The sequence below is a fragment of the Camarhynchus parvulus genome, chromosome 1, assembly GCF_901933205.1.
Source record: "Camarhynchus parvulus chromosome 1, STF_HiC, whole genome shotgun sequence".
Lineage (NCBI taxonomy): Eukaryota > Metazoa > Chordata > Aves > Passeriformes > Thraupidae > Camarhynchus > Camarhynchus parvulus.
Window position 1 is genome coordinate 76540952 of NC_044571.1, and position 26315 is coordinate 76567266.

At 35.8% G+C, this 26315-nt stretch overlaps 1 protein-coding gene across 2 annotated transcripts in view; it reads right to left on the reverse strand.

Moving 5' to 3' along the window:
- CNTN5 (contactin 5) overlaps positions 1-26315 on the reverse strand; it is a 604610-nt gene that overhangs the window by 46694 nt on the left and 531601 nt on the right. For both annotated transcript variants that reach the window (XM_030945129.1, XM_030945140.1), the window contains exons 14-16: positions 18179-18306; positions 17114-17289; positions 3526-3646 (exon numbers count right to left, since the gene is read on the reverse strand). In XM_030945129.1, the coding sequence (XP_030800989.1) occupies positions 3526-3646; positions 17114-17289; positions 18179-18306 (425 nt within the window). The remainder of the gene's footprint in view (positions 1-3525; positions 3647-17113; positions 17290-18178; positions 18307-26315) is intronic.

A 26315-nucleotide genomic window follows, 5' to 3' on the forward strand; every position in this document is an offset into this window, starting at 1 on the left:
AGGTACTGCCTGACAGGTCCAGTCACCGGCAGAGCATCTATTCCTAATGAAATGCACATTACTGGCAGCATTAGGAAAAAAAATGCTAGGGACCACTAAAAAGTTTTTCTTACGTCAATATACATAGTTTAATCACATTTTAGAGAACTTGGATAAGTATTTGGACGGTTTTTTTGAGTAATTAGTGCTGATAGTATTTGAATCCTGATTTTGTCCAAACATGACATAGAATGTTTGAAATGTTCTTGAAAGCGATTCACTAGGTCACAATCATTATTGAAAAATATTAGATGTGTTTTTCACTGCAAATTACCTATATTCAAGACCTGTGAGGTAGTGAATTTGAAAATTTAAATTTTGAGTTTAAAAAATGTATATAGAAAGATGCAGAAGAGAAATTATAGAAAACATTATGGAAAGTTTCAGAATAGAACTTTGCTGCTGTTTTTATTTACTTTGTTTTTCAGAGACACACATACACACACACCCTCATACACACACATATATATGCAGTAAATTCAGGAATCTACCTGCACCATTAATTACCTTCTTATGAGTAATTCAACTCAAAGAAATTGAGATTTACTTGGTACTGTACATTCTCTGTTCTTTGCATTGTCTTTCATTGGTGATATTTTTGAAATATAGCTTTCATTGTATAATGCAAAGCAAAGAAGAGCAAGGGCAAAAATAGTGACATTCCCTGGCATATAACCAAGGGAACTTCCAGTAGACCAAGTAGTAAAAATGGTTTCAAAATAAATAAATATTATTTAAGGATACTCTATGTTTTCCACACAATAAATGATACTGAGACATTGCACTTCCTTGAAAATACAGTGGTGAATGTCTGTCTGTTAAAGATCAGGATAATTTTGAGCAACAGAAGCCTGCAAAGTTTGTTTCTGCTTCCTCCATCTGAGGAGGCTGCAGTGAGGTATAATACTGTTCCAAGTCACTTGTAATTAAGTGCTGACAAAAAGTCCTTTGACTTAAAAATAGAGAACCAGTTGAATGCATACTTCAGTTTAAATTTAATCAATTTGCTAGTGGCAGTGATTCTGATATTCATGAATATCTAAAGGAGGGGGAATGAGATTATTTTAATTTAATTTATTCTCTATGTCCAATTTATTTCATGTAGAAACATTGTAAGAAGGACAATTTTTCAAGAAAAAATTACAATGATTTATTAAAATACCATATGAACCCTACAATAAAAGTAATGATTGAAATGGAGTTATATGCTGGTATGATATCATCAGTATTATCACTGGTATTTTCTGCAGAGACAAAAGAAGAGAAAGAAAGGTCAGAGCAAGGGTGTGCTGTAGGTTTGCTTATACCAACACATATAAGGGTTCATAACAAAGCTTCTGCTATCTCAGTTTTGCTTTGGGCTGTAACATTTAAAAGAAAAGGATGTTTTGCAATATGCATAAAATGAAATTATTTTGACTATAAACTATACTGGAAATAAAGAATAATATGGCTTTGGATAACAAATTTTACTGCATGAGTTTTCTTCATAGAGGATGACTTCCTTTGTCAGGTGGAATTCTTCAGAGTTAACTGAAATATTTACTGAAACATCTGTTTCTCTTGGTATCTTCTCCTAAACAATGTCCAGTATCACCAGAAGCTAAACATAAAGAAGCTTGAAAGGTGCTACAATTTGGGATCATCGCTGTCAAATTGCACACCACTAAGCGCACTCTACAGGCTGAGATAGGGGAGAAAAATAAATTAGAGATACTGAAATGAAAATGAAGTTCCTGTAAAAGTATAAGGAGAGATAGATTAGATTCTTATAAATATTCTTGATTTTTGCACTGGTGATGTCTGTAAGGACTAGTCATTCACAATTCTACGCTGAAGATGCTTTAAACATTTTCTGCAATACAAAACAAAATTTCTTGCTCTATCTTAAAACGATCCAATTTTAGAAACAAGAAAAGGAGAAAATTGTAGGCAAAGTATATTTGAATTCAAATTCCACTACAAAGCAGTTATATCTTTTACTTCAACAGCATGGTGACATGGTAATGAGACTCATATAAACAAATCCTGATACTTCTTACAATGCCTTTCTTAAAATTTATTCTCAGACCTCTTCCTCAGAGAAGAATTTAATTTCTACAGGAAATTCAATAAACAAATTTATATAACCAGGATTATTTAAAAATAATTTTGTAATCAGTCTATCCTAGATAATAACTAAGCCTTTTTTGTCACAAAAGTTCAATTTAAAGTTGAGATTGCCTTGTCTATCCATAGAGCCTCCTGCTCCTGTTTTAGACAGACAAAGGGGGCACAAAAGAGCTTGCATAACCCAGAAGGATGAATCAGATTTCATAAGGCAGTTAAAATGGTATTACATGGCAAGTCAGCTGAATACAACCATTCCAAAAGTGCCATAGCTCGTAGAAATCTGACAGTCCTCAAAATGTCTTTATGGAAATATTTAACTATTACTTTCATGAAAAGATGAAGAGCCCTGCAGTCAGCCAGAAACATTTTTTATCATTTAAAACATATATTTACTCTAAAAGTGGTGGATAGGAACACATCATGTTTAAAGATATTGTGGAATGTGGTAAAATAAATATTTTTGAATTATAATACCCAAATAAATTTGATTCTTTTTAATCTGAAGTTTTTCAAATGTTAATAAAATATCTACCTTGATTTATTTAAAAATGTATCATCCACAGTAAGGCTACCCAGCTGTGCTACCTAGCTGGGATCCATCTCTCTTGGTATTGCAGGATCCACCAGTTATGTCAGTAAGTGAACTGCAGATCCTCAGATCTCCTCAGCACACCCCTAGTGCAGAATGCAGAAGCACTCTGCTTAATTGCTTAATGGAGTTGGCATCCTCAGTATGGTCTGGGATCCTTCAGGTAAAGGACTCTGAGTTCCTGTGCATAATCAGGAAGGTTCAATGAAAGGTGAAACAATTCAACAGATTATAGGACTGGGGCATAAAAATGCAGTAAACAATTGGTGGTAACAATTCCATGTGTGAAAACACCAAATTCTTGTCATATTAAGGGACTTCTGTTTCATTGTTCATGTCTATAATTTTACAAAAGTCTGCATAGGCACCCTTCTTAGGAAATGAATGAATGTTCCTAAACTGCTAAAGCTGAAAGAATGGCTTGACCATGAGATGAAATGCAAAGCATCAAACAGAATAGCAAAAACTCATTATACCTACCTTACACAGGTCTGTGAAAGCTAATTGTCTGCATTTTAGCTAATCTGGTATACCTTTTGTGCTCCTACCTCTCTTAAACCTGTCTATTAACCCGCTGTCTTTTGTTTCTCTCTGCAGTGTCTGCAGGTCAGCTCATGTGGAAACTCCTTTCAAAGACAGCAGGTTAATCACAAATGTCTTAAATAACATGAAATCTGAGGACTACTGCATGGCAGAGACATCCCTGAAGCTCACTTATTTAAAAGTCCCTGGTAGAGCTGTGTGTGGTGATTGTGTTTTCAGGGGAGAACCAAAAGCATACTCACCCCTAACAAGCAGCTCTGTCTCATCCGACACGGTGTCCGCTGCGGTCTGGACCCTGCAACCATATCTGCCAGCGTGCATCAGAAGGATGTTCCTGATCATTAAATCTGCAGAGGACGCTTGCTGAAACAGGGATGAAGTGCCAGTTTAAAACTCAGTAAATCTGCGTTCAAGGTAGTTCACAAGGGTGTTTTTTGTACAGTCAACTCTTGAATGCAGTTTTCATCTTGCAAAATGTATGTGTCTTAATACCCTCTTGTGAGGATTATCAGAACAGTGCATTTATACAATTATTAGTAGGGATTAAAGAAGAGCATTTCAGGTTTTTAATAACTTTGAGTTTGCTTAAAGTATATTGCGCATATTTGCATGTTCAAAGTGAATTATTCCAACTAGCACAAAGAAATTCATTAAGGAGATGAACAAAAATATTTCGAATGCTACCCATAGTATTAAAAAAAGTCCTCTTAGAAATTAAGAACTTTCTTCCTCTCCCTCTTTACTGTAATGCAGTGACATTTGGAATATATCTTGCTACTGTGCTAAAATTAAGATTTCTTGGAAGATAATATTGATTGATTTTTTTTTATTAATAGAGAGGAAGTTAATGCTTAATATGAATGAGAAAAGATTATATGATTCTCATCCTTCCTGATGAAATATGTATGTATTTAATGCAGAAAAGTGCAAAAAATATATAGCGAATATAAAGAGAGAGCCAGTTCAACTTTCTTTTTTTTAGGATTTTAGCCAACAGTCATTACAATTCCCCAAAGTTCACTTTAGGAAACATTAATTGAGTATAGGTATTTCCTTTCTCAGATTTGGCCTACTTTGCTAACCAAGCAAACACTGACAGTCTTTCCTTGAACTATATGTTTCTATCCCATTCAGTGGTTCTAATTTGAGTAATTTTGATCATGAGTGAATAGAATTGCACCCTGCATTCAAAATAAAATCTTTCTAGAGTTATAAGTATTGATACTTCTCTAGTTGTGTTGGAAATCTGTCACCGAATTCACCTAGATCCATATTTGCTTGTTTCTTGGCTTATTCTATGCTCATGTAGACACACTCAGATCTTTATCCTTATTCATTAGCAAGTTATGAGCTCCCTCTTTATAACCAGTCATTCATACATGCATGACCTTGTTCTTCATGGGATTGAATTTCTTGTCTGTTCCCATCTGTTATTTTCATCATCTGCTGCATTGGTAAGATGTCCAATTTGTACCATACAATCGTCATTTGCATACTTCTTTCTTTTATGCCAAGGTCATTAATGACAAGATGAAATAGGATTCATTTCAAGATCCAATCTTCTATAATTTAGTTTTTTTCTTTTTAGGCAGAAGAATTCCTTTGCAGCACATCTTGGCACACTTCTTCAGTCAATCTTTTCTTCATTTGCATTTTTTGAACTAACTTGTTGTAATATCTCGTATAGCATCAAGGCAAAATCTTTACCAAAGGATATTCAAATGCAAAGAAGGAAAAGGCAGGTGGAGACATTAAGGCTGCCTCTGAGGCCAAAGTGAATGTGGGCATGATCTATAGCTTAATAACCCTGTAGATCTAAGAGCATGATTACCATGGGAAAGTTTTGCCTTCTGAAGTGGCCTAGGTAATGATGTTGCTGAGGGGAAGATAGACCAGTCAGGCCATAATGAAATTCTTATATTCTTGCTCTGGCATATGAGAAATCACAGCAGGGGAAATGGATATCTCAATACTCTACAGCTCGAAATGCAGAAGAAGAGCACACGCTCCTATCAGGAGTCAAATTCAGAATATAATTTTTTTTAAGTTGCATAACAGTAGCATTTACTAGCTATTGAAACGGGTTGCTCAAGATCACTAGTGATTTTGGTACAAAGCTTTAGTTACATAAAGGATAAGACCAGAATCAGTCCACATTTGTCCTCTCTTGAGGGTAATTTACATCTAATGTGTGTTTTAGTGTTAAGTGTGAGGAATAGCATAATGGATAGCAACTGTCTGGTTTCATTGTTCAAGAGCTGTTAAAAACCATGGCTGTCCCTCTAACTTCCAGAGGGTTCATGAATGCGTAAATCCTAATATTTTTATCAGGAAAAATATATGTATTTCATCTGCACACCTGTGTAACTGGGCAGACAAGCATCAATTGAAAGAATCATTGCTGTAAGTGGAGAGCAGTGCAGTGCAATAGATCTCTATGAAACACTTTTATTACAACATAACAGGATGCCCAGCCAGCATTCCTGAGGATCTGTGAGTGGATTAAACACTGACTGTGTTTAATACAGATAGGTATATGCTCAGACACTGGATTCTTGATCATAATCAAGAAAACCATACATTTTAGCTTCCATTTAGATAAGTAGGAGATATGTTTGACCAGGAACTCTAAAAAAATACTGCATTCGTGCTATTCTGTGGCATGTATAAAATGGTTTTCATAAATTTTACAGACTCTACCAAGTCTTGGAAGCCAAATTGTTTGTTGATTAATTTATCCTGTAATGAGAGGCTCCTGACCACAAAAAGGTCTGGAGGAGGTTAATCTTATGTGCTGACTTTCTATGTCTCAAGAAAAATTCTGCACCTTGTCACTGTAGTTGCTACTTAAACTTGAACAATTACAATCCAGTTTAAAAAAACCACCTACTAAGTGGGGATGCAGCAGAGACTCCATTAAGAAAAGTATCTAAGGTCAGAAACTTTCTTGTGCTTTTAGCCTTCTGTCAGTGGGAAAAGATGTCATGCTTCCGCAAAGCAGAGACATTCACTTCCCCTTGGGGGAAGATAAAAACTGGGTGATATGAATGCAAACGATGCAGGAAGATCTCTCTCACCTGGGCTAACATTATTTAGGACAGCCTGGCGTATCAGCAACTTTGTGGTCTCAATTTTATTCAGTCAAAGATAGTGGCATTTAAATTTCTTTGTCTAGGTCTAAATTTTGATGCTATTAAGTGTATGTTTTTAAAAGCTGCCTTTTATTTTACTGATTTTATGTTTTTTCTTGACAGGGAATAGTTTGCAACAAGTGTGTGGGAACTCTGCACATCACTCCGGATGTGAGGAGTCCCCCGAGACCACGTCGAGAGCCGAAACCCCGTCAGGGGCCTCGGAGATCTTGGCATGATGCCCAGAACACTTGGTGGCTGGATTTCGATCCTGCAAATGAATTGCCAGTTTGGTATGAGGGCTGGAAGGTGTCACAGGTTTAAAGGGTGTTTTTATAAGGTGTACACAGGGTGAAAATATAAGTTTTAAAAATTTTTGTATAAAGGTAATGGGGACAAGATGGAGGGAACAGGGCGTGTCTCATCCTTCTTCCTTCTTCTTCTTGTTCTCCATCTTCTGCTGTGGTGTTGGCACTCAGGGATTGGTTTGGGGAAGGGGTGCACTGTCCAACATGGGTGATAGGTATTGGAAGGTAAAGGTAAATATGATATACGTAATTAGTGGTATAAGAGACGGAGCAGCCTTGGGGGCGGGCGGAGAGCGTCGTGGCTGCCTTGCTGGTCAGACCTCTGCCTGCCAGGAAGAAAATTTTGTAGATAAGGCTTAATAAACAACCTGAAGACCGAACAGCAAAGAGTCCAGTCTCATTCTTCAGAGCCTGGGGTCGCTCCCTGGACCACCCAACTCACCTCGGGGGCAGAGAACAAGCAGCCGGCCCCGAGAGAAGTGCATTATTTCAAAGTAGCATTTTATCAGAAAAATCCATATTCCTTGGTGTTGCATCGTGTATTATCCATTTAACCAAGTATCAGTTCCTCAATCTCAGTATAAACTTCTACAGTGTGAAATGTAGATTGTATTTTACTGAAGCTAAAACTTAAAAGAAAACAAACCAAAACTGATAGGTTCAACAACCAACTTTTACTGATTTTCAGGAAAGCTAAGAGTAACCTTCAAGGTCAGCATCAGCTACAGACCTGCTGTACACTGCTGATCTTCATTAAGCAGCAAATAAATAATAATAGAGCTCAGAATCCTATCTGTCATGACTAATGTTTCTCTCCAGGACTGCAAGTTATTGTACCATTCATTTTATGCTCCCAACCATCCCATTCATTTGGATCTGGGCAGCTCCAATGCTGAATGACATGTCAAGCTATGGCTCTGTCTGCTCCAGTGTGGTATGTTGTCTGAGGTCATAGTTATGTCTGCATTGTATCTAGTTAGCTGTACATTAGTTGTACATATTGCTTGAAGCTATTTATTTTTCAAAAATTGGTGCCATTGATGCAATCGCATTTGTTTTGGATGTGGAAATACTTCCTCAAATTCAAAAAGGCTCCGAGGAACATATAACATGCATTCTTCACTCAATGCTGCATCATTGCATTTGTCTTTTGCACTCATTGTCCAAATATTTGGGGGGTTTGCAGCAACAAAAAAACCCCAAACAAGCAAACAAAAAAAAAAAAGACAATTTTCAGAGAATTTTCTGTTGGGGAATTAATACTTCAGCGATCTCAAATACTCACAGAGAGGAATTTGCCTGTGGATTTTTTTTCTCTTTCCATCTCATAAGTCTTAAGAGATTGTTGTGGGAGCCTGGACTGATACTAGTTAATTACCCAATCAATCACTTAACTTCCCAGGTGCAGAAGGTGTGCACGCCGTCACTAGAGGCTACAGCTGCGTGTTGGATAAGAGAAGAGTCCTTACAGTAGTGGCTAGCTGTGGAAATTCCCTTCCAGAGAAGTGGCAGAACATCCACACACAACCTGAAGGAATTCATCCCTTCTGGTGGGCCATAATTGGCTCAGTTTTACTGATATAAGAGGCAGCTGTGATGTCATATTCTTAGAATGTGTCATAAACCATCAGACTGATGAAGTGTCCCATGATTCAAAGTATTACATCATGGAGTGTAAAATTCCCTGCCCCAGGGGAGGTACTTTGGCATGCTCACCCAAACCTGAGTAAATATAAACCCAGTGGATTTTGTGTTTCTCCCACCCCTCATGGCTCAAGACAGTGACAATCACTTTGACTAGACTGGGACACTCACCACTGAGAAGACCAGAAAAAGAGAACCAACAGAATCCATGCAGTGATTACATATTCCCTGTCTCTCTGTCATTCTCTTTCTTTCCTTGCTCCCACTCTCTTTTCCTATTTCTTTCTCTCTCTCCCCCTTTCTCTCTCACACTTACGGTTAATTAAAAATCGATACTAATGACTTTGACATATGGTCTCGTTTGCACCTTAATTTGGGCAAAGACGGCTCTCTCATTTTAATAACCAGATATTAACATTTGTGAGTGGCTTTGCAATAAACAACTTTTACATATGTTCCTTCCCTCAAATGAAGAGAATTAAACTTATTCTTCCTGTGAGAGTGAGTTCATTGTCCTGAGCCAGTTGCTAGGAAACCTCTCTCTTAATCTGTCCATTCATTTGCTGAGTTTTTATCTCTAAACCAAGGTGGTCCATTCAGTATATCTGACGTTTTCTTCTGAAGACTTTGCAAATTCTAATTTCTAATCAATTTTTGAAGACTTTGCACAATTTCTAATCTGTCTGCATTTGAAATGGAGCTCACAGTTATACCCTAGTGCACTTTCTTAACATCTAGTAAGTCTTTTGTTCCCTTCCCCCTATGTCTTTCATGAAAGAATTACACTTGGGTTGATTATTGCATCATTTATGACATACGTTTAAAATACAGAATCATATGTGGAAAATCTATATGAAATATCATTATTTTGTCATTGTATCAAACCCAGCTTTCTTAGTCTTTAGTCTTCTTCTAATGTTGCTCATTTTCCACATTCATTGTCATACTTCCCGTCTGCACTCCAACTGTTGTTCTTTGAATGTAGCTCTGATTTATCTTGAAAAGAGGGACAAAAAGCCAAAGTTCATAGTACTGGGTAGTCGGTAGTGATGATGTGCTGACCCACAGCTCTCAACTTCTACACTGCAAGGGCTTGAGGAGTGCTTAGCACTGTGCAGAGGCTTCAGGCTGTGAACTCAGCCTGGACAACATGTGGTGAAAACTGTCTCTTTGCCTGGGAAGAATGTGTCTAAAATGGGTAATGAGAATATTACAAATGATCATGATTCAACAAAAGCTTAAATCAAAGGGAAGAAAAGAATGGACAAACACTGACTGCCATTGCATGAAAACTTTTATGATGAAAGCCAAAGTGGAGTTTGGGCCACTTTTTTTACTATGACTACGGGGGTTTATCAAGGTTTGCTGCCTGTCATCTAGATCTCTTGACAGTGAGAAGTGAGGATGCTTTCCTACAAAGTGGTTTTTATACAGAAGAGAGTGCTTGTGAGGTACTAAAAGCCTAAAAAGATTCTATTCTCTTGAAATTGAGAGCAATAAAACAATGCTGTGTCAAGTAAAAAGGACTGAGATTTGATCCTAAGCAAGAATGACCTGGATTGTTAATGATAGCTTCTTCAATGTAAATGATCATTTAAAATATATGGGTGCTTTTACATATAACATACAGATTAGGTGAATTCCTGACTCATATATTACTTAATTTAGACAAATAGTCTTTAGTAATGAAATTAAGTTAGATTTAATTGAAAAATTATTTCACAGGTTATTTTTGCAATATTTGAATGGCAATGGAGGTTCTTTTGGTGAGTTTATCTGAAGCAAACAAATGATTTTACAGAATAACGTTATGGCAGTGTTATATTTGTACCATCAACAGTAAGTGAGGACCAGCAGTACAATCAAGTTCTTTTAAATAATGGTGAAAATTTATATGTACATTAGGATGGATTGTTGTCTTCAAGCCAAAATATGTCCATATTCTGTTTAGGAAAATTTAAGTATCATTTCATGCAAATTCTCAGGTTGAACATATCAACTACATCTGTCTACTGCTTGTGATGATTCAAAATTGCAAACACTTAATCTGAGAAGCAGCAGATTTCTTAGTTGATATATTGGTAATGGGAAATTATATTCTGAGCTCTGCTTTCTAATCATATAGGCACATTTGGAACAAAGAAGATGAAATCATTGTTATCAGTTTTGTTGTGATCAGTGGTATGAGGCAGGATAATAATGGTAATATATCAGTATCCAGGCTGATGCAGATTGACTCAGACATACCTGATAAAACATAACTTGCATTTCCCCTGTCTATAAGAAGTTAAAAGGATGTCTTTAGGTTTGTGAACCCTTAAGAATCATGTGGGGGGAATGTAGACTCTTTGAGTGGCAGTATTTATGAACAGTTTGCATAGACATGGCAAGAATTATGAAAAGAATTGTTTTGGTGAGTACTGGTGGCTTGAGTGGATGCCAGAAAGTGATGGAGTGCTGAGAGTAGAGAGGGAGAACTTGAATAAACTTGAAATGCTTCAAATGCATTTCAAGTGTGTCTTGAATTGCTGCAAATGTGTTTGATAAATTTTATTGAATAAAGGTAGAAAAAGAGATGAAGTTAAAAAAATATTAGCTGTCAGGGGTCTGTCATGTACTGGGGTAGTTTTGTGAAATCAAGGGATTAACAAAAACATGGAAAAAGCAGTGAGAATAGGAAGGAATGAGAAAAGAGATAGGATATGAAATGGGAAGCTTCAGGACAGAGATGGCCACTACGCTTCTGATGCTAAATTCATGTTCTCTATTTGCAATTTTATTACCACGAGAAAAAAGGAAGAAAAGACCTCTGAGGCTCCCTCCAGTGCAGTAGGTGACAATGAAAATGATGATTATGTTTTGCTGTTTTTTTCTTTCCCCCTAGTGTTATATAATTTTCTTTGGAACCTACTTACACTTCCTATTTGTAAGTATTCATTGGAATATGTTTATTAAGAGCAGTTGTTACACAATGATTGATTGTTAAGATTCTTAGTATGTATATTGTTGGATAACATTTATGGAGTATTTATGTAAACATTATCTACTGTGCTGCATGCTGTGTCTTGGTTTACCAAACAAGAGAAAAAGAAAGGGGGCAAGAAGTAGAGGTGAGCTTCAGGACAGTGAAAGCTTCTTCCCATGAGACTTTTCTGTAACAACACAATTGAGGTTTGCAGGTGCAAGGGCTCAAGAATAAAACCAAAAGATTGGGAGTGTAAGAACTGAAATGGAGAAGTACTGCCAGGAAGGCTTTGGAAAGCACTGTCACAGCAGCTGGGGAGAAAGGCTGCAAGTGTAAAATAGCCAGCAGAGCTTTAAATGGAGGCTTCTTTAGGAGCTGATATTGATCAGTTGTTCAAACAATCGACTCTGCTGTTATAGCCCAGATTAACACTGTGCCAAGCAGTTAAATGATCCATCAGCTCCAAGTAAACAGAGGGAGGAATGGACTGTCATGAAATGTCTTTTATTTATCCCAAGGTTTTTTGCTTTAGAATGCTTCTTGTAAACAAGGAAAGGTACAAAATACCACAATGGAACAAATCAGTAAAAATTATCTGACTGTATTTCATTATTTATTATAATCATTTTTTAATAGAAATTGGTCAGGAATTAAGTCTGTTAAGAGGCTCACATTTTCCAAAATTATTGGTTATCTCCCCTGTCTAAAATAAAATTAAATAGAAGAGTTCAGAGAATTGTTAAGGTTGGAAAAGACTTCTAAAATCATCAAGTTCCACCACTAACTCAGCACTGCTGTGTTCACCCTTAAACCATATTCCCAAGTGCCACATCCACACTCCTTTTGAACATTTCCAAGATTAGTGATATCACCACTTCCTCGGGCAGCCTGTTCCAGTGCATGACCAATTGCAGTGAAGAAATATTTTCTAACCTCTAATCTAAATCTCCTCTGGTGCAACCTGGTCACATCCTCTCAGCCTGTCACTTGTTACCTGGGACAGGAGAACTGGTCCCCACCTCACTAGACCCTCCTTTGAAGTAGCTGAAGAGGGCAGTAAGATCCTCCTCAGCTTCCTTTTCCCCAGGCTAAACAAGGTCAGATGCTGCTTATCATCTCTGTTCTTTACTCTCTATTAACAGTCAAAGCCACAAGCACTTGCATGTAACAATTTACACACTTTTTTGATTCTAGGAAAAGTTTGGAGTGTCTCTTTCTAGCACAGCATCAAATAAATTCAATCTGTTCACTAGAAATGTTTATATCCTGGAAGAAACACATGGTAAAATGCATTATTACACTGTGGTCTTTGCTTGGATTTTGGTTTGTAGTTACTAGTCATAGAACTCAAAGTCTAGAAATCCTTATTTTATTTAGTACACTACCTAATTTACAATAGCTATTTATTACCAAGAAACAAGATTTAATTTTTTTTTTTTTGGTTTAAACTGCTCCTGATTGCTCAAATAGGCAACTGCTGTAACATGATAAGTGAGCATAACCTGGTAATGAGCACAGGGCTGAAAAATCTAGAGATTAGAGTTGACAGTAATGGCTGTGTTCAGCCTCTTCCATCAGCAGGAAAGGATTGCAACAGACAGTGAAACAAATTGGTAGCAATGATGCTGATATGGAAGCTTTACCCAGAGCAGAAATTCACTGCACAAAGAGCTTGCTGTCTTCTGCAAGGCTTCTGACAACTATTGCTGTTTTCCTCATCTGGGGGGGGCAGTTGGGGTGTTCTGTAAAATCCCTGTTTAATTAACCTTGTTTGGGTTTATATCCAATAAAGAGGAAAGACATTATTATTAACAGCCTGCTGTTTTAATTGATTTCATGTAGCATAGAATTTAGCTCTTCCTATTTAGAAATGCTTAGGAAATTTTAATCCTAATATCTTGAATATGATAAAAGTACTACAAGAAATTAGGGAGCGACTTGAAAGTACAAAGAAAGATGTAAATTTATGCATTGTTCAAAATTCTAGGTTATCAAATGGGAGTCTCCAGTACTAGGCAGGAATAAAATGCATTGTCCAATCTGTATCCACTGTCCTTTTTGAAGTAAAACAGTAGATTTCCATTCACTTCCATGTGAACAAATAACCATTGTAAAATATAACATGACAAGTTGTACTTCTTGCTTCCCCTGATGGCAGTTTCAGCCAAGATCAAAGACCAAGAACGTATTCAGACCAAACCACTTTCCTGAGTCTGAAAAGTCAAGGTGAGGGACATTAGGAGCAATGCTGATGCTTACCAGTCTGTGGATAACTACAGTAAATCATTTTGTTTGGTTGCTATAAAAACAGTATCAGCCTTCAAGCACAGAGTTGGAATTATGACAGTTGGATGAAAATATACAGAAAAAATCAGATATTTTTAGATGAAAAAGGTATATGTCTAAGAGAAAATTATGGCCAGTAGAGATTTTAGGAGAAAACATTTTGAATAGAATTTTGACTAGGACTTCTACATTTGGCACAAGGGACAGAAAATCAAAGTTATCCTAATAAAAACAAGCAAATCTATACTTTATGAGTTCGTTGCATACTGTGTTGCTTCAAGAAAATTTTGGAAATTCAGACTTCTATGCAAAATTTTTTCTATTACACAGATTATCCCTCCTAGAACCTAAAATATTATCAAGTATTTTGCTAGACAAAATAAGGCTTTACCAATGCTGGAGGATTCTGGTTTTATATAACCCTTGGCATTATTGTTCTTCCACCAAATACATTGTGAAGTTACATAAGCACATCATTTGGGATGTTTTCTTTCCCTAGACTTCTATCTGCAGTGGAAATCAGCTGGTCTATTGTCCTTAATATTTACTTCATGCACAACTTGACATCCTTATCACACATCTATTTGCCAGGCAAGTTTCTGAAGTACCTAAATTGGTATGGGCACTAAATCATTGATAGCTCAGTAAAGAACAGCAAAAATACCTTCAGTTTGTATGAAAAATTACTTCTCAATATGAAAAATTATAGCAGCTTTTTTACTTGGTACAAAAACTACTGATATAATTTCAAAACAAAAATAGTAAAGTTATTAGTAAGAGAAAATTTTCTTTTTAAGTGTAATTGCTAGGGATCACGCAATTTTAGTAAGTAAAAATTTATCTACAGCCCAAATAGGTGTTACTTTGGTGACAGCTTTTACAATACTGCATTAAGCATCAAGATGCTCATCATACTTAACTCTTGGGTCTGCCACAGTGAAAGTATGAGCAGTGCAACCAGTGATGAGAAGTTTATAGTGGTTTTATTATTAAAAAAAGCCATATAAATAATGTTTAATTTGTCAGGCTTTAAAACAAATTACCAAACTGCAGGCAAGCCTGAAAATATTTTTAACTGATGAAGTATCAGTGTATGGAGAAAAAATGGACATGTAATTCTGTGACTTCATGCACACAAAAGATATTATTTTTCTTAAATGTACTCCATTAAAAAGCATTTTGTTCAGGATCAACTCATGTAATTTTGAAGTGTTTCATACAGAAGAGTAATATAAGGGATATAGATAGAACTCTATCAGACTTCAAGTTCCTCTTTTCTCCATTCATAAACCTATGGCTTTAATTCATTGTGTATCCCAGCGTTGAAACTGGATAGGTTAAAGGACATTACCTGACAGCAAAAAAAGGAGTTTTTTCTTCCTTTGACCCCAGTACCTTGTCATGCTTTAGATTTTATTGAAGTAAAGAAATAAATTTTTTACCTTTTGATTAATTTCTCATTCTCGTGTCATTAACAGAAATGATAATGAGATACAACAGACAATATTCCACAAATGAGTAGGTATGGGAATTGTGTCAAAACACACAAAAAATTCCTGTATTACCACAGTTTTTATTACCACTTTCAAGATTTGTGTCTCTCAACTGATCTAGCTTCATTTCAGGACAATGCAAAAATCAAGATATTTTTGCCACTGCTTTATGAGAGACTTGTTTAGCCTGGAGGAGACTGAGGTGAAACCAAGTTGTCATCTACTTCCTTATTAGAGGAAGCAGAAGGGGTAGGTGCAGATCTCTTCCCATTTGTGACAAGACCCAAGGCCTGAAGTTGTGTCAGAGCCTGACAGAGTTCAAGAAGTGAACAACACTTCTTGAGCAACACTCTCAGGCACATGGCGTGACTCTTGGGGTGTCCTGTGCAGGGCCAGGAGTTGGACTCGATGATCCTTGTGTGCCCCTTCCAACCCAGCTTATTCTGTGAGTAGTACTATTTTCACTTAGTAAAGTAGCAGTAACACTCTAGCAGTACAGTTAGGAGGAGGTCAGAAACTCAAATAGTTGGTTAAATCTATCAAGTTTTGGCCAAATTTTAATTGTGTCAGGACAGTTAAACCAGTCAGTAATTTTAGTGAGATTTGCATGAACATTTGTCTGAAAATAGGATGTTGTCTTTGATTGGTTTGAGTAAGCCTTATTTCTATCAATTTGAGGGTTTTCTCTTGTAGAAATGAAATTAATGAAGAATTATTGACTGAGATCTACAAAATCCTCTTTTTTCATATGCTAAATTATATTAAATTAGCTTTATTTTGACATGAGGTATGAAATTACTTTGAAAATTTCCTAGCCTGTGGATTTTTCCAATTGATTAAAAATTTCCCTTGAAGAGAGATGCTGAAATACAAGGAAAGAATCATGTAGCCTGTTTTAGATTTCATTTTTTGGGGAATAATTTGAAGTAAATTTTAATAATAGGGTTTTTTCTTGAATCAAAGAATGATCTTGAAGTTAAAGAGGAGTGAAAGTTTTCCTTACCTAGTGTTGTTTTGAGTGCTATATTCCTCAGATGAAGATAACTATGCTAAGAACCTTCCCTCTAAAATATACCTAGCTAATGTTGTTCGATTAAAAGTTTTATTGAAGTAAACTCAAATTTTAAAAACATGAACTCCCCACCAAGAAGATATGACTTCTATAAAGAGTATGATTTCCATATAGGCAAGCAGAAGAATAAATTGATTGCAGCTGACAAGGTTTTTAATGCAAAGTTAACTTTTCTACATTGTACTCAAATGAGATACATTAAGATTTAAAATTTCCTGACCTTTATGAACTTAATTTCTCTCCGTTAACATAGCATGGACATTTGATTTACATTTCATTAGTTGCAAGATTCAGTTAAATTACTGTAGATTCCATTTCCAAGCTTGTTCACACTAAAAGACTTCTTTCTACTAAGAAATGTTCAAATCATTTTACATGAGACAGGTTTGAAATTCTTCATCATACCATTTGATCACATGAAACTCTTTTTGACTCAAGTAGCAATATTTTAAATTGGTGTGCATATTTTTGTCCATATGATTCATATTGACTTGCATAATAGCCCTTGCTATTCAGATATTAAAATATTTTCTAGGCAAGTAAAGCGTTGGGAGGTGAGGGCATTTCAACAGCCATGTTATCTGTGAGAGAGACATCAATGCTTATAGCAGCATCCTTTCTATATTAAAATCAGCAGAAGAATGTAAGTAGGATTTGATGAAAACTCCTTTCTGTTCCCTCACAAAGATTATCTGATACATCACTAATAATATGATATATCAGTTTAAATTTAATATCTTCTTGAAGAATACTACTTGGAGTAATTCTAGTGATCTGCAGTTTGTACCTCCTCTATCTAACATTTCTTTCCAATATTACTGAGACCAGTTATCTCTCAGTTTGGCCAAAATTTGGTAAATGGGAGACATATAAAATCATGCAAATTTCTATCAATTCCCAGCACAGAGATGACAAATGCATGGTCACTTACTGCCTTGATGCTTTCAAAGTGTCCACCTTCTTTCTCAAAGTCAATTGGCTGCCCATTGAGTGTCCAGTAGAAGGCGACATCCATGGTGCTGTCATGAATGGCTTTGCAGCTGAGGACGATGCTCTCTCCAACCGTTAGCTCAATCTTCTTGGGAGTCAGCTCTATTCTTGTAGGTTCTGGAAACAGAAGGGTTAGGAACATTCAGATGGAAATTAACTTATAAGGGCCAGACCAAAATAATAGGATTGACTGATGCTGAGTCTCTCCAGATACTACATTTGTTAGTATGAATTGCAGACAGTCAAATACTGAAAGATATTCATAATACACACTGAAGTATGACAATGGTGATCAGAAGGTACAGACAGTTTCATGGAGTCAATAAGGCAGAATCCTAAACAGCAATCTATGGGACATCTGAGGTGGATTAATTAATTAATTAATTAATTTTACAAGTTTCAGGAAAAGCTTTTTTTTTTTTTGAGGCTGCAGCACCTGGAATCTTGTGATTGTATGAAAATTTCAGTTTTGTCACATAAAATAATAAAGGATGCTTCCTGGATTACTAAATACAGGAAGAAGCTTGAAAAATGAAGTCAAAAGGCTTGAACATCTGCAGAGAAAATCCATTAATTTAGCTGAAAAATGAAAAAGAAAAAAGGTTCAGAAATTAATTGCTACTCAGTAGTGTTAGTATTATTATTAATCTTCTAAGGTATTACCTTTCTCTGCATTTTATATAGATACAATTATTACTTTAATTTAAAGGTTTCTTCTCATGCAGAAAAAGTTAGGGGTAAGTGAGTTCCCAAAGATAAAATATGTTAAAAGCAATATTGATTCCTTTACTTATAGAATTATTCATAGTTTGAGTGATTTAATATATATATTAATTCTTATGGCACATCTACAATAAAACAGCTGGAGTACGCAATCTGATTCAATGTTTGACCAGATGGAGTTTAGTCCCCTTGGCTTGTTGGAAATGCTTTTTTATTCTGCCTGGAGAATGCTGCTTTATTTGTTGAAATAAATCATCATTACCATCAAAGCATTTTTTCATACCTTTAACAGAAAGTGATGCAACGATTTCTGCAGATCCAAATACATTTACACCTTGGCATAAATACCGCCCTTCATCAGACTTGGAAGCATTCAAGATTCGCAGACTCCCATGTGGAAGAATAGTTATCCTGGAAAGGATAAGTCCATAAATATATAACTATCTCTCCCATCCTACCAGCCAAATTCAATGATGATATCTTTCAGAGATAATAAATAGGATTAAGGACTGCTGCCTCTGTAGCAAGGGATGATGAAGATGATAACTGAATTATCTTCTGTTTCAAAAAGCTTTTAATAAATCCGTTTTACTGTCCTTCCTTAATTCAAAATTTTCACGGAAGAATCAGTGGATTAGTATCCTTTGACACTTATTAGGGGTGAATTGTAATGAAACTTTTGTAGAACAGTAAAAAAGGTAATCCTTCATAATTTGTCTTCAAAGTTTCACCACTATATTTTTGTTAAATCACATTTCAATATCAAGCACAGGCTATTCCATCTAGAAAAAAATGACCTTAGAAATCAGATCTGAGAAGAGTGGGAGGCAAAATTTAAAAGACAAGAAAAAACCCCTATAATTGTATCTGATCAAAAGAGGATTTATGGCATCACAGCACAGTGTAGCAAAGGGACTTAAATAATCTTTGTTTTTTGTAGATGGGCTTTTTTTTGTTTTTTTCTGGGTCTATAATTGCAGCTCCACTATACCTCTTGGTGAGTAGCCCCACTAAAGCATATTCATGAGAAATGTTTAGCTGCTCACATTTAGTAGTTTCAAATTTTGGTTTTGCTTGCACAATATTAATCATAAAATCCATGAAGCAGTGTGTAAATTAACACTCTTTTTGCTCTTCTAAAATGACAAAGACACCAAATTTATTCTATCTTGGAGGTGCAGTCTGGAAGAGCAGTAAATAATCATGGCTCTTTTTCTAGCAGAGCACTAGGAGCCTAAAAGGAATATGACAGCTCTTAGATGGTATTTAATCCAAGCCCTGCTTGCAGGTGTTGTGTATCCTTTCCCAGGCTGAGTAGTGGTTATGACTCTCTCAAAGGTCTTGGGAAATGTAGGCTGGGAGCACGGACACTGGAAGCAGATTATCCTCAGCAAATGCTTTCAGGTATCCCATAGAAGTGGGGGAGGACATGGGATGCTTCCTTCTCCTGTATTTGAAAACTAAGGTAAGGCCTCTGTGTTAGAGAATCTAAATAAGTAGGTGGGTGGCTCTTTCCCAGGGATGTTTGGATTTTTAGGTATACCTGTCCAGAGAGGACTTTCTGGGCAATACAGTATCGACTGACACTCCTCCTGCTGGGAGTCCTCTGTGGAGTCTATGATTAGATGGAAGGTACTGTACAATGTTGTGTTTTACTCTTGAGAAGTATTTAATCAGGAGTATGGCACTTTTGACAGGACTGGGTTGGGCTCTTCAGCAGCAAAAGAGGGAAGGAATTACATTTATAGGCTGTATGTGTCAAACTTCACAGTTGTTACCTTTGATATATACTAGAAGTGATTTACATAGGCTTAAAATTCAATAATATGCTCAAATTAAATCATTAATACGAAACTGCATTACTCTTTCTTTCTTTCTTTCTTTCTTCCTTTCTTTCTTTCTTCCTTCCTTCCTTCCTTCCTTCCTTCCTTCCTTCCTTCCTTCCTTCCTTCCTTCCTTCCTTCCTTCCTTCCTTCCTTCCTTCCTTCCTTCCTTCCTTCCTTCCTTCCCTCCCTCCCTCCCTCCCTCCCTCAGAATAATATCCCCTATTTTCTAACTCTATGAAAAATGGTGGATTATTATCCGAGGTTCATAAACATTATGGTGGAGAAAACAGAATTTCATTCCAGTGAAAAATGTGCTTCTGTTCACTTCAGATGTGAAACCACTCACTGGTCTCAGCAGACAGCAGAAGAAAAAAATAGCTTCAAAAGTGAATGGGGCAGAGGAAGGACATGTCAACTCAAGGGTTCCCCAGTACAACCTGATGATGCATCTCCCATCCTGCTCTAAAAAAATATACACCAGTATTTGAGTCACATTATTTGTGTAATGGTAATTTTATAGAAAGCATTATGGTATTAAGCAAATGACTCTGTATCAGAATTTTGAAGGTTTGGATTTTTTTCTAACAAATAAGAAGTCTTGAAACTTTGTTACAGTATGTCACACCTTTGAAGAAACATTCTGCTTTAGAAACTGACAGGGATGCAAGCTTCCTACATTTTCTCTTGGTGTAATTTAAAATAAAAATTTCTATCAACATGCTCAGTTTTCAATGCTCTGATGACATCATTTGTATGGCAATAGTTTTGGCAGAACTGCGATAATTTTCATCAATATACTGACAGGATCAGAAAAAAACCCAGGATATTCCTTTAACGTTTGCAAATTATAGAAGCTTATACACAGTTTAAGTCCTGATATAAAACAGTTTTGAAATTCTGACCTTGGAGGAATAGAAATTTAGATGCATATAGAAGATTATCCAATGAATCTTATGTATATTGTTAACTACATTACTCTGTAGTTAAAAGCTCCTGTTATCCATGAGGGAAAGAGTAATCACTCAATCAAAGGAATTGCAAACACATTTGCTGGTGAATTATTTGGCTCAGAAATTAATATTTTCTTTAAGATGCCTAGCACTCGTCTGTTCTCCCTTTTTATTGTATGTGTTTAGGAAAAAAGCCAGAGGCCTGGTTATGATGGAAACTGAAAAGTTTTATTTATGCATACAATACTTGCTGCACACAGCAGGATCACAGACTTCTCCTCCTTCCCTGCCAATATCTCTCAGTCACAGAGAGACCACCTGCATAGCATGTCTACATATTTTAACAAAAAAGTTTCATAGCAAAAAGTTTTTTTCACTTCACAAATAGAAGGTAAGTAAAGAGAAGAAAATGGGGCTGGGGTAGAATTAAGAATAACTCAGGAAAAGAAGCAACCCTAAATTATTAACTAACTAGAAATTGAGGCACAGATGAGGATAGATTAACAAATAGAAAAAAGATGGTTGAGAGATCACGGTGAGAGTTTGGAAATTATTGTAATCACATAAAGGAGATGGATGTTGTCCATAAAAGGTTTCTGAAAAAAAGTGACACAAAATCAGTGTCTTAGTAAAAAAGAGTTTTCATCTGTCTAATAACATGAAGAAAAGGATATGAGAGTTAATGTCTCATCTCATGTCAAAAATGTGTTGAGATCAACTGCAACGGAGATTTTAACAGTAATTGCTAGGAAAGTGGAAGTAAGATATAACAGCAAATGGACTTCAGATAAAATTGAACATGGGTTAACTTAAGTACACTGAAAGAGATTAAACTATTATAATATTCCATAAGAAGAAATATTTTCTAGAGAAAATAAGTGCAGATTTAATCTTCCATGGGTTCCAAGAATGATTTTCATGCTGAAATTCCCATGGTGGCTTAAACACATCTAATACAAAAAATTAAGAATTTTTAAGAAAGTGATTGAAGAAGACTTCTTTTTTTCAGAGAGAGAAATTGTTTTTTATATTATGATATTATTTTTCAAAGTTAACAGGACACAAAAAGGCTGCTAAAAATTTGATTGAATAAATGGTTCTTTGAGACAGCAACTGAGAACCAGCTTGGTAGAAAAGCAGTAGTTGTGACTCTGAACTAAGAGGACCATGCAGTAAAGGAAAATGCAACCCTAGAATACATCAGATACCAACGTGCATCTCTTTATGGAAGTATTAATACATGAAGTGCTGAGGAAATATAATTAGGCTAATTTTGATCATCAGTATTCAGAAAGATTAATTATAATCAAGCTGACATTTGGAAAGATCAACATGATGACCAGGGAGGAAAGAAAACCTTTTGTTCTGGAGGCTGTTTGTTTGATTAATAATTCATGAATCTTGTCAGCAGTCAGTTCAACTTCTATTAAAGGTAAAAAGGTGCATATGTCTAATTCACATTGCAGATTTCCACACTTTGGATCTCAGCCTGGAACTGAATCTCACCCTCAAATCTTAATTTAGTTCCCCACATATAAGTACATTTCATGATCTGGCGTAATTTCTGGGACAAAATCCCAGCTGCTGCAAGACATGGAAATTAATTTCCTCATTGCTCCCACTTGCTCTGGGCTTGTTTCTGAAATGAAGCCGTCTGAGCACCTGAACTTCAGTTGATACTAAAGTAGAAGGGATGCTTGAGGAGTCAATTGCTTTTCAGACAAAAACAGGACTCGATCTGTGGAATGGAACTAGAGCTATTCCAAAGAGAAACTTTGGAGAGTGGACAGTGTGGATAGTATCAACTTTTTGCTTCTCCTATTGATCCCTGATACCTGCTCATGCAGAAAGAGCCATTAGACACCTGCACTGGGCTGACACACATGACAGAAGACCTGTGAGAGGATGTAAGTGCTTAAAGCCCAGACATGGAAATCAATTAGCCAAAAGCTTCACTGCCAGTGAAGCTGAACTCCCCCCAACAAATTAATAATTAAAAGATCTAAATTGAAATGGAATGTGATTTCAAAGTGTGTCTTATATCTCTGCATATTATAATTTTCTACTCTGATTGTATCAGAAGTAGTGCAGCTGTTGGATGCCCAGCTTGCCAAGAACATCAGCAAATATGGACATACATATTAGTAGAATTTCTATAATGTCAGTTTTGCTAATGACTGATAATACGCTAAACTAGTTTGAGAACTGCTAAAAAGCCACAGAAATATGAATGAGAGGGTAAATTTTCCTCTTTAAGGCTTCAGGATTGCATTTAGATTAACATTGGAAAATACTCAACAACTATACTTTTCAAAAAATATTTACAAATTATTATTTTACCTGTAAAAATATTGCAGTCTATTCAAAGTTTATACTCACCAGTAACACTTTAGATTGAAAACACACTTAGTACATTTGTTTAACAAAAATGCATTAGCTCACTCAGATCAGGAATTTTGTCAATTTTGTTCTTCTTTCAGCAATGATGTATGCACCAGGGAGAGTAAGTCTTTGATAAAGAATGTGCAGCTTTATCTGGAAGGATGAAATTCAACACTGTTTGCATATGGGATGTTGACATGAATAGAAAGGTGTTCTCTGAGGCCAATTGTTTACTAAGAGGCTCACAAGAAATGCAGGATCTTTTCTTATGGATGGTGTTTGGGCATCCTTTATTTGACAGTCTGAAATGCCTTCTCTTAATCTTCTGACTGACAGGAGGTAAGGAACATGTTGATGGAAGTGAACAGAGTGTAAGGTCCCCAAAAATGTGAATGGCAAAGCTCAGCTTCCTTTGGGTTTCATGTGATTTAGAGAATGGGAGTAGGATATGATATGTAAGAGTTGCTTGTATGGGAAGTTTTGTATGTTTTGTTTTGTTGGTTTTTTTGGTTTTTTTAACAGCATTTTGATTAAAAGGTAGCAATTTTTTCCTTCCTACTGCTCTGTTTACAGAAAACTTTTGAGTGTTTTGACTGTAAACTTTGGTCTTATGTTGAGAGGAAAGTGTAAGACATGGGAAATACAGACATCATTGTTTTGATATAAAAAAGGAGATCTATTCTGCCTGCCATATAATTTTTCCTTTGATTGATTCTTTAGTATAAATGAAATGTATTAGTAGTGCAGATACTTTTACTGTTCCCCTGTCTTACTAAAAAAATATTAGTTCATTAACATCTGGTATAAGCCACCATAGAAATTCTCAGATATTATTTACACCTAGTAGAGGACATACTATTGTATGTTGAAAATTGATGCTGGAAATTTTTGGCCTTCTTTATCACCAGGAACAGTTTTACCTTGACCCACTGGGGCCAGGATGTGCATTTGCTCTCCATATCAAGTTAGATCAAAGAGCAGAGATTTCCATCAAGATTCAGATAATGAGAAATGGAAACTCTAATTTTCATTCTCTTGCATCATTCATAGCAGATTCTCACAAGCAGATGTCTTGATGCTGTGGTACAAATTGTTTCTGGATGCTGAAGCAGTTGAGGCAGTAAACATTAGAATTGTTACACAACAAGTCGGGATTTTACTAAGCACTTCTTGCACAGTGCTTCAGACAGGGACACAGTGTCTGAACCTTAGTAGAAATTAATGTCAGGGAGCTTATACTTGGAGTTCTATATTCGTTAAATAACAATTACAGAGTAAGAAAAAACAGAAGTCAGATGTGTAGCCATTTTTGGTGGGAAGAATTAGCAATGGGTAGTTTAGTTAGGCTGTAGATACTATTATCTTTCTCTATTTTCAATTAGTTCTTTTGGCTTTCAAACCAAAGAAATTTTTTATTGCACATTAGAGATATAACCACAGCAATAAGGGAAGCATAACATTTAGTTAAAACCTTTACAAACTTTAATACCTAGTAACTGGAATTATAAAGAAAGTTATTGGTGGTCAGAAAATCATCCCCTGCATTGTTCATTTGGATCTAAAATTAGGACTATGAAATTGGTTTGTCTGCATGTTGGAAATAAGAATTTTAAAGATGCAAATGGAGAGAAGCTGCACTGACTCATTTAGCCTGTGGCCCCTTGCAGAGTTCTGATCTGAACAATCTGTCATTTGACATTAGTTTGGGTTTGGGATCTGTCAGTTTCCTTTAATGTAGACTACAAGGAATCAGAACAAGTATTTGTAAATAGTTGAAACCTTTATTTCTCCCTGAATGGCTTTGGGCTATCTCATTCCCCTTTGCTTTCTCTTGCTCCTTCATAATAGATGCACAAACCTCTAAGGGTTACAGAAAATGGATGAGTCATTGCTATAGTAAGGCCACTTAGATAAGCAAAGGACAATCTTCTTTATATTAATTTTTTAATAATATCACCCTAGATAGAGTAATTTTTATTTTAATATTCTTGATTCAATTAGGAAAAAACCCTATATTTGGCATAGTCCCTTTGTTATCGTTTGGAAACATATAATCACACAAGCAATTATATGTAGGTGCTTTTATTAAGAGCTCTGGAAATCAGGAGTGTTTTCACCTCAAATTTGATTCCGCCATACATTCAAGAGGAACGGGTTTTTATATTCTATTGTTACATAACTTACATGTTAATCATTAAACTTATATTGTTCTATTGTATACATAGATTTCAGCTAAACATAGCCCCTTAAGTTCCCAATGTGGTTTCTCATGATTCTTCTTATGATTATATAATAATTATATTTAATTACTAAACAATCATCACATCTAACAATTATATCATTTATCATACTGCTTACACGAATGCACTGTTCTGAGAAAACACAAAGCCTAACATTTTCAGAATCTATCTTTAGCATTTTCCAGGGTCCCATTATCACCTTGGCAAAGCATGAAATTATTTGGATTTTCTTCACTTCACGTTTTTAAACATTTATCATGGCGCAATTCCTGTGTATTATATCTTAGGTCATTGGAATACACTAAACTTTATTATTTATATCCCAGAAAGTACTTCCAGCTCTATTTAAGCTAATCTATGCAAACTGTCTTAGGGCAGTTTCTTTCAAAGTGCCACAGCCAGGCCTCTCATTTGTCCTTGCTGTTTGCTGCACAGGAACATTTGTGCATGAAAATACATAGCTCTCCCTGATGCAAATGTTGTCCATGTATGTAAATATAATTTCATGTGGATGACACTAGAAGTTATTTTTTGCTAAAAAATGTAGCTTCTGTTCTAGGCACAGGGAATAAATATGATCTCTGCGGCGTTTCTGTACAGTAAGGTCTGGAAAACACTGATATGTCAGAATCAGAAGGGTCTTTGGGGGTGCTTTTTTCTTTGTACAAATCAGCTGGTCATTATTTTAAATCATGCTTTGCATTAATGAATTTATTCAAGCCAAAACTTAAGCACATAGTTTGCTTTAAAGACTCTATTAATAGCACCAATGCCAAGGATGATAGAAAGGTGCTAAAAATTGAATTTCTAAGGTAATAAACAAGATAACTGAGGTAATAAACTGAAATAGAGCCTAATTATAAAGGTAACAGAAATTCAGATCAGTAATCTATTAGCTAGAGAAATTATACACCAGGCAAGTATTTAAATTATTCTACATTTTTACTGGTATGCTTGAGGAAGTGTTGGTACATATTGAAAATTTAATATCACTTTACTAATTGGTACTTTGTTGCGCTGCT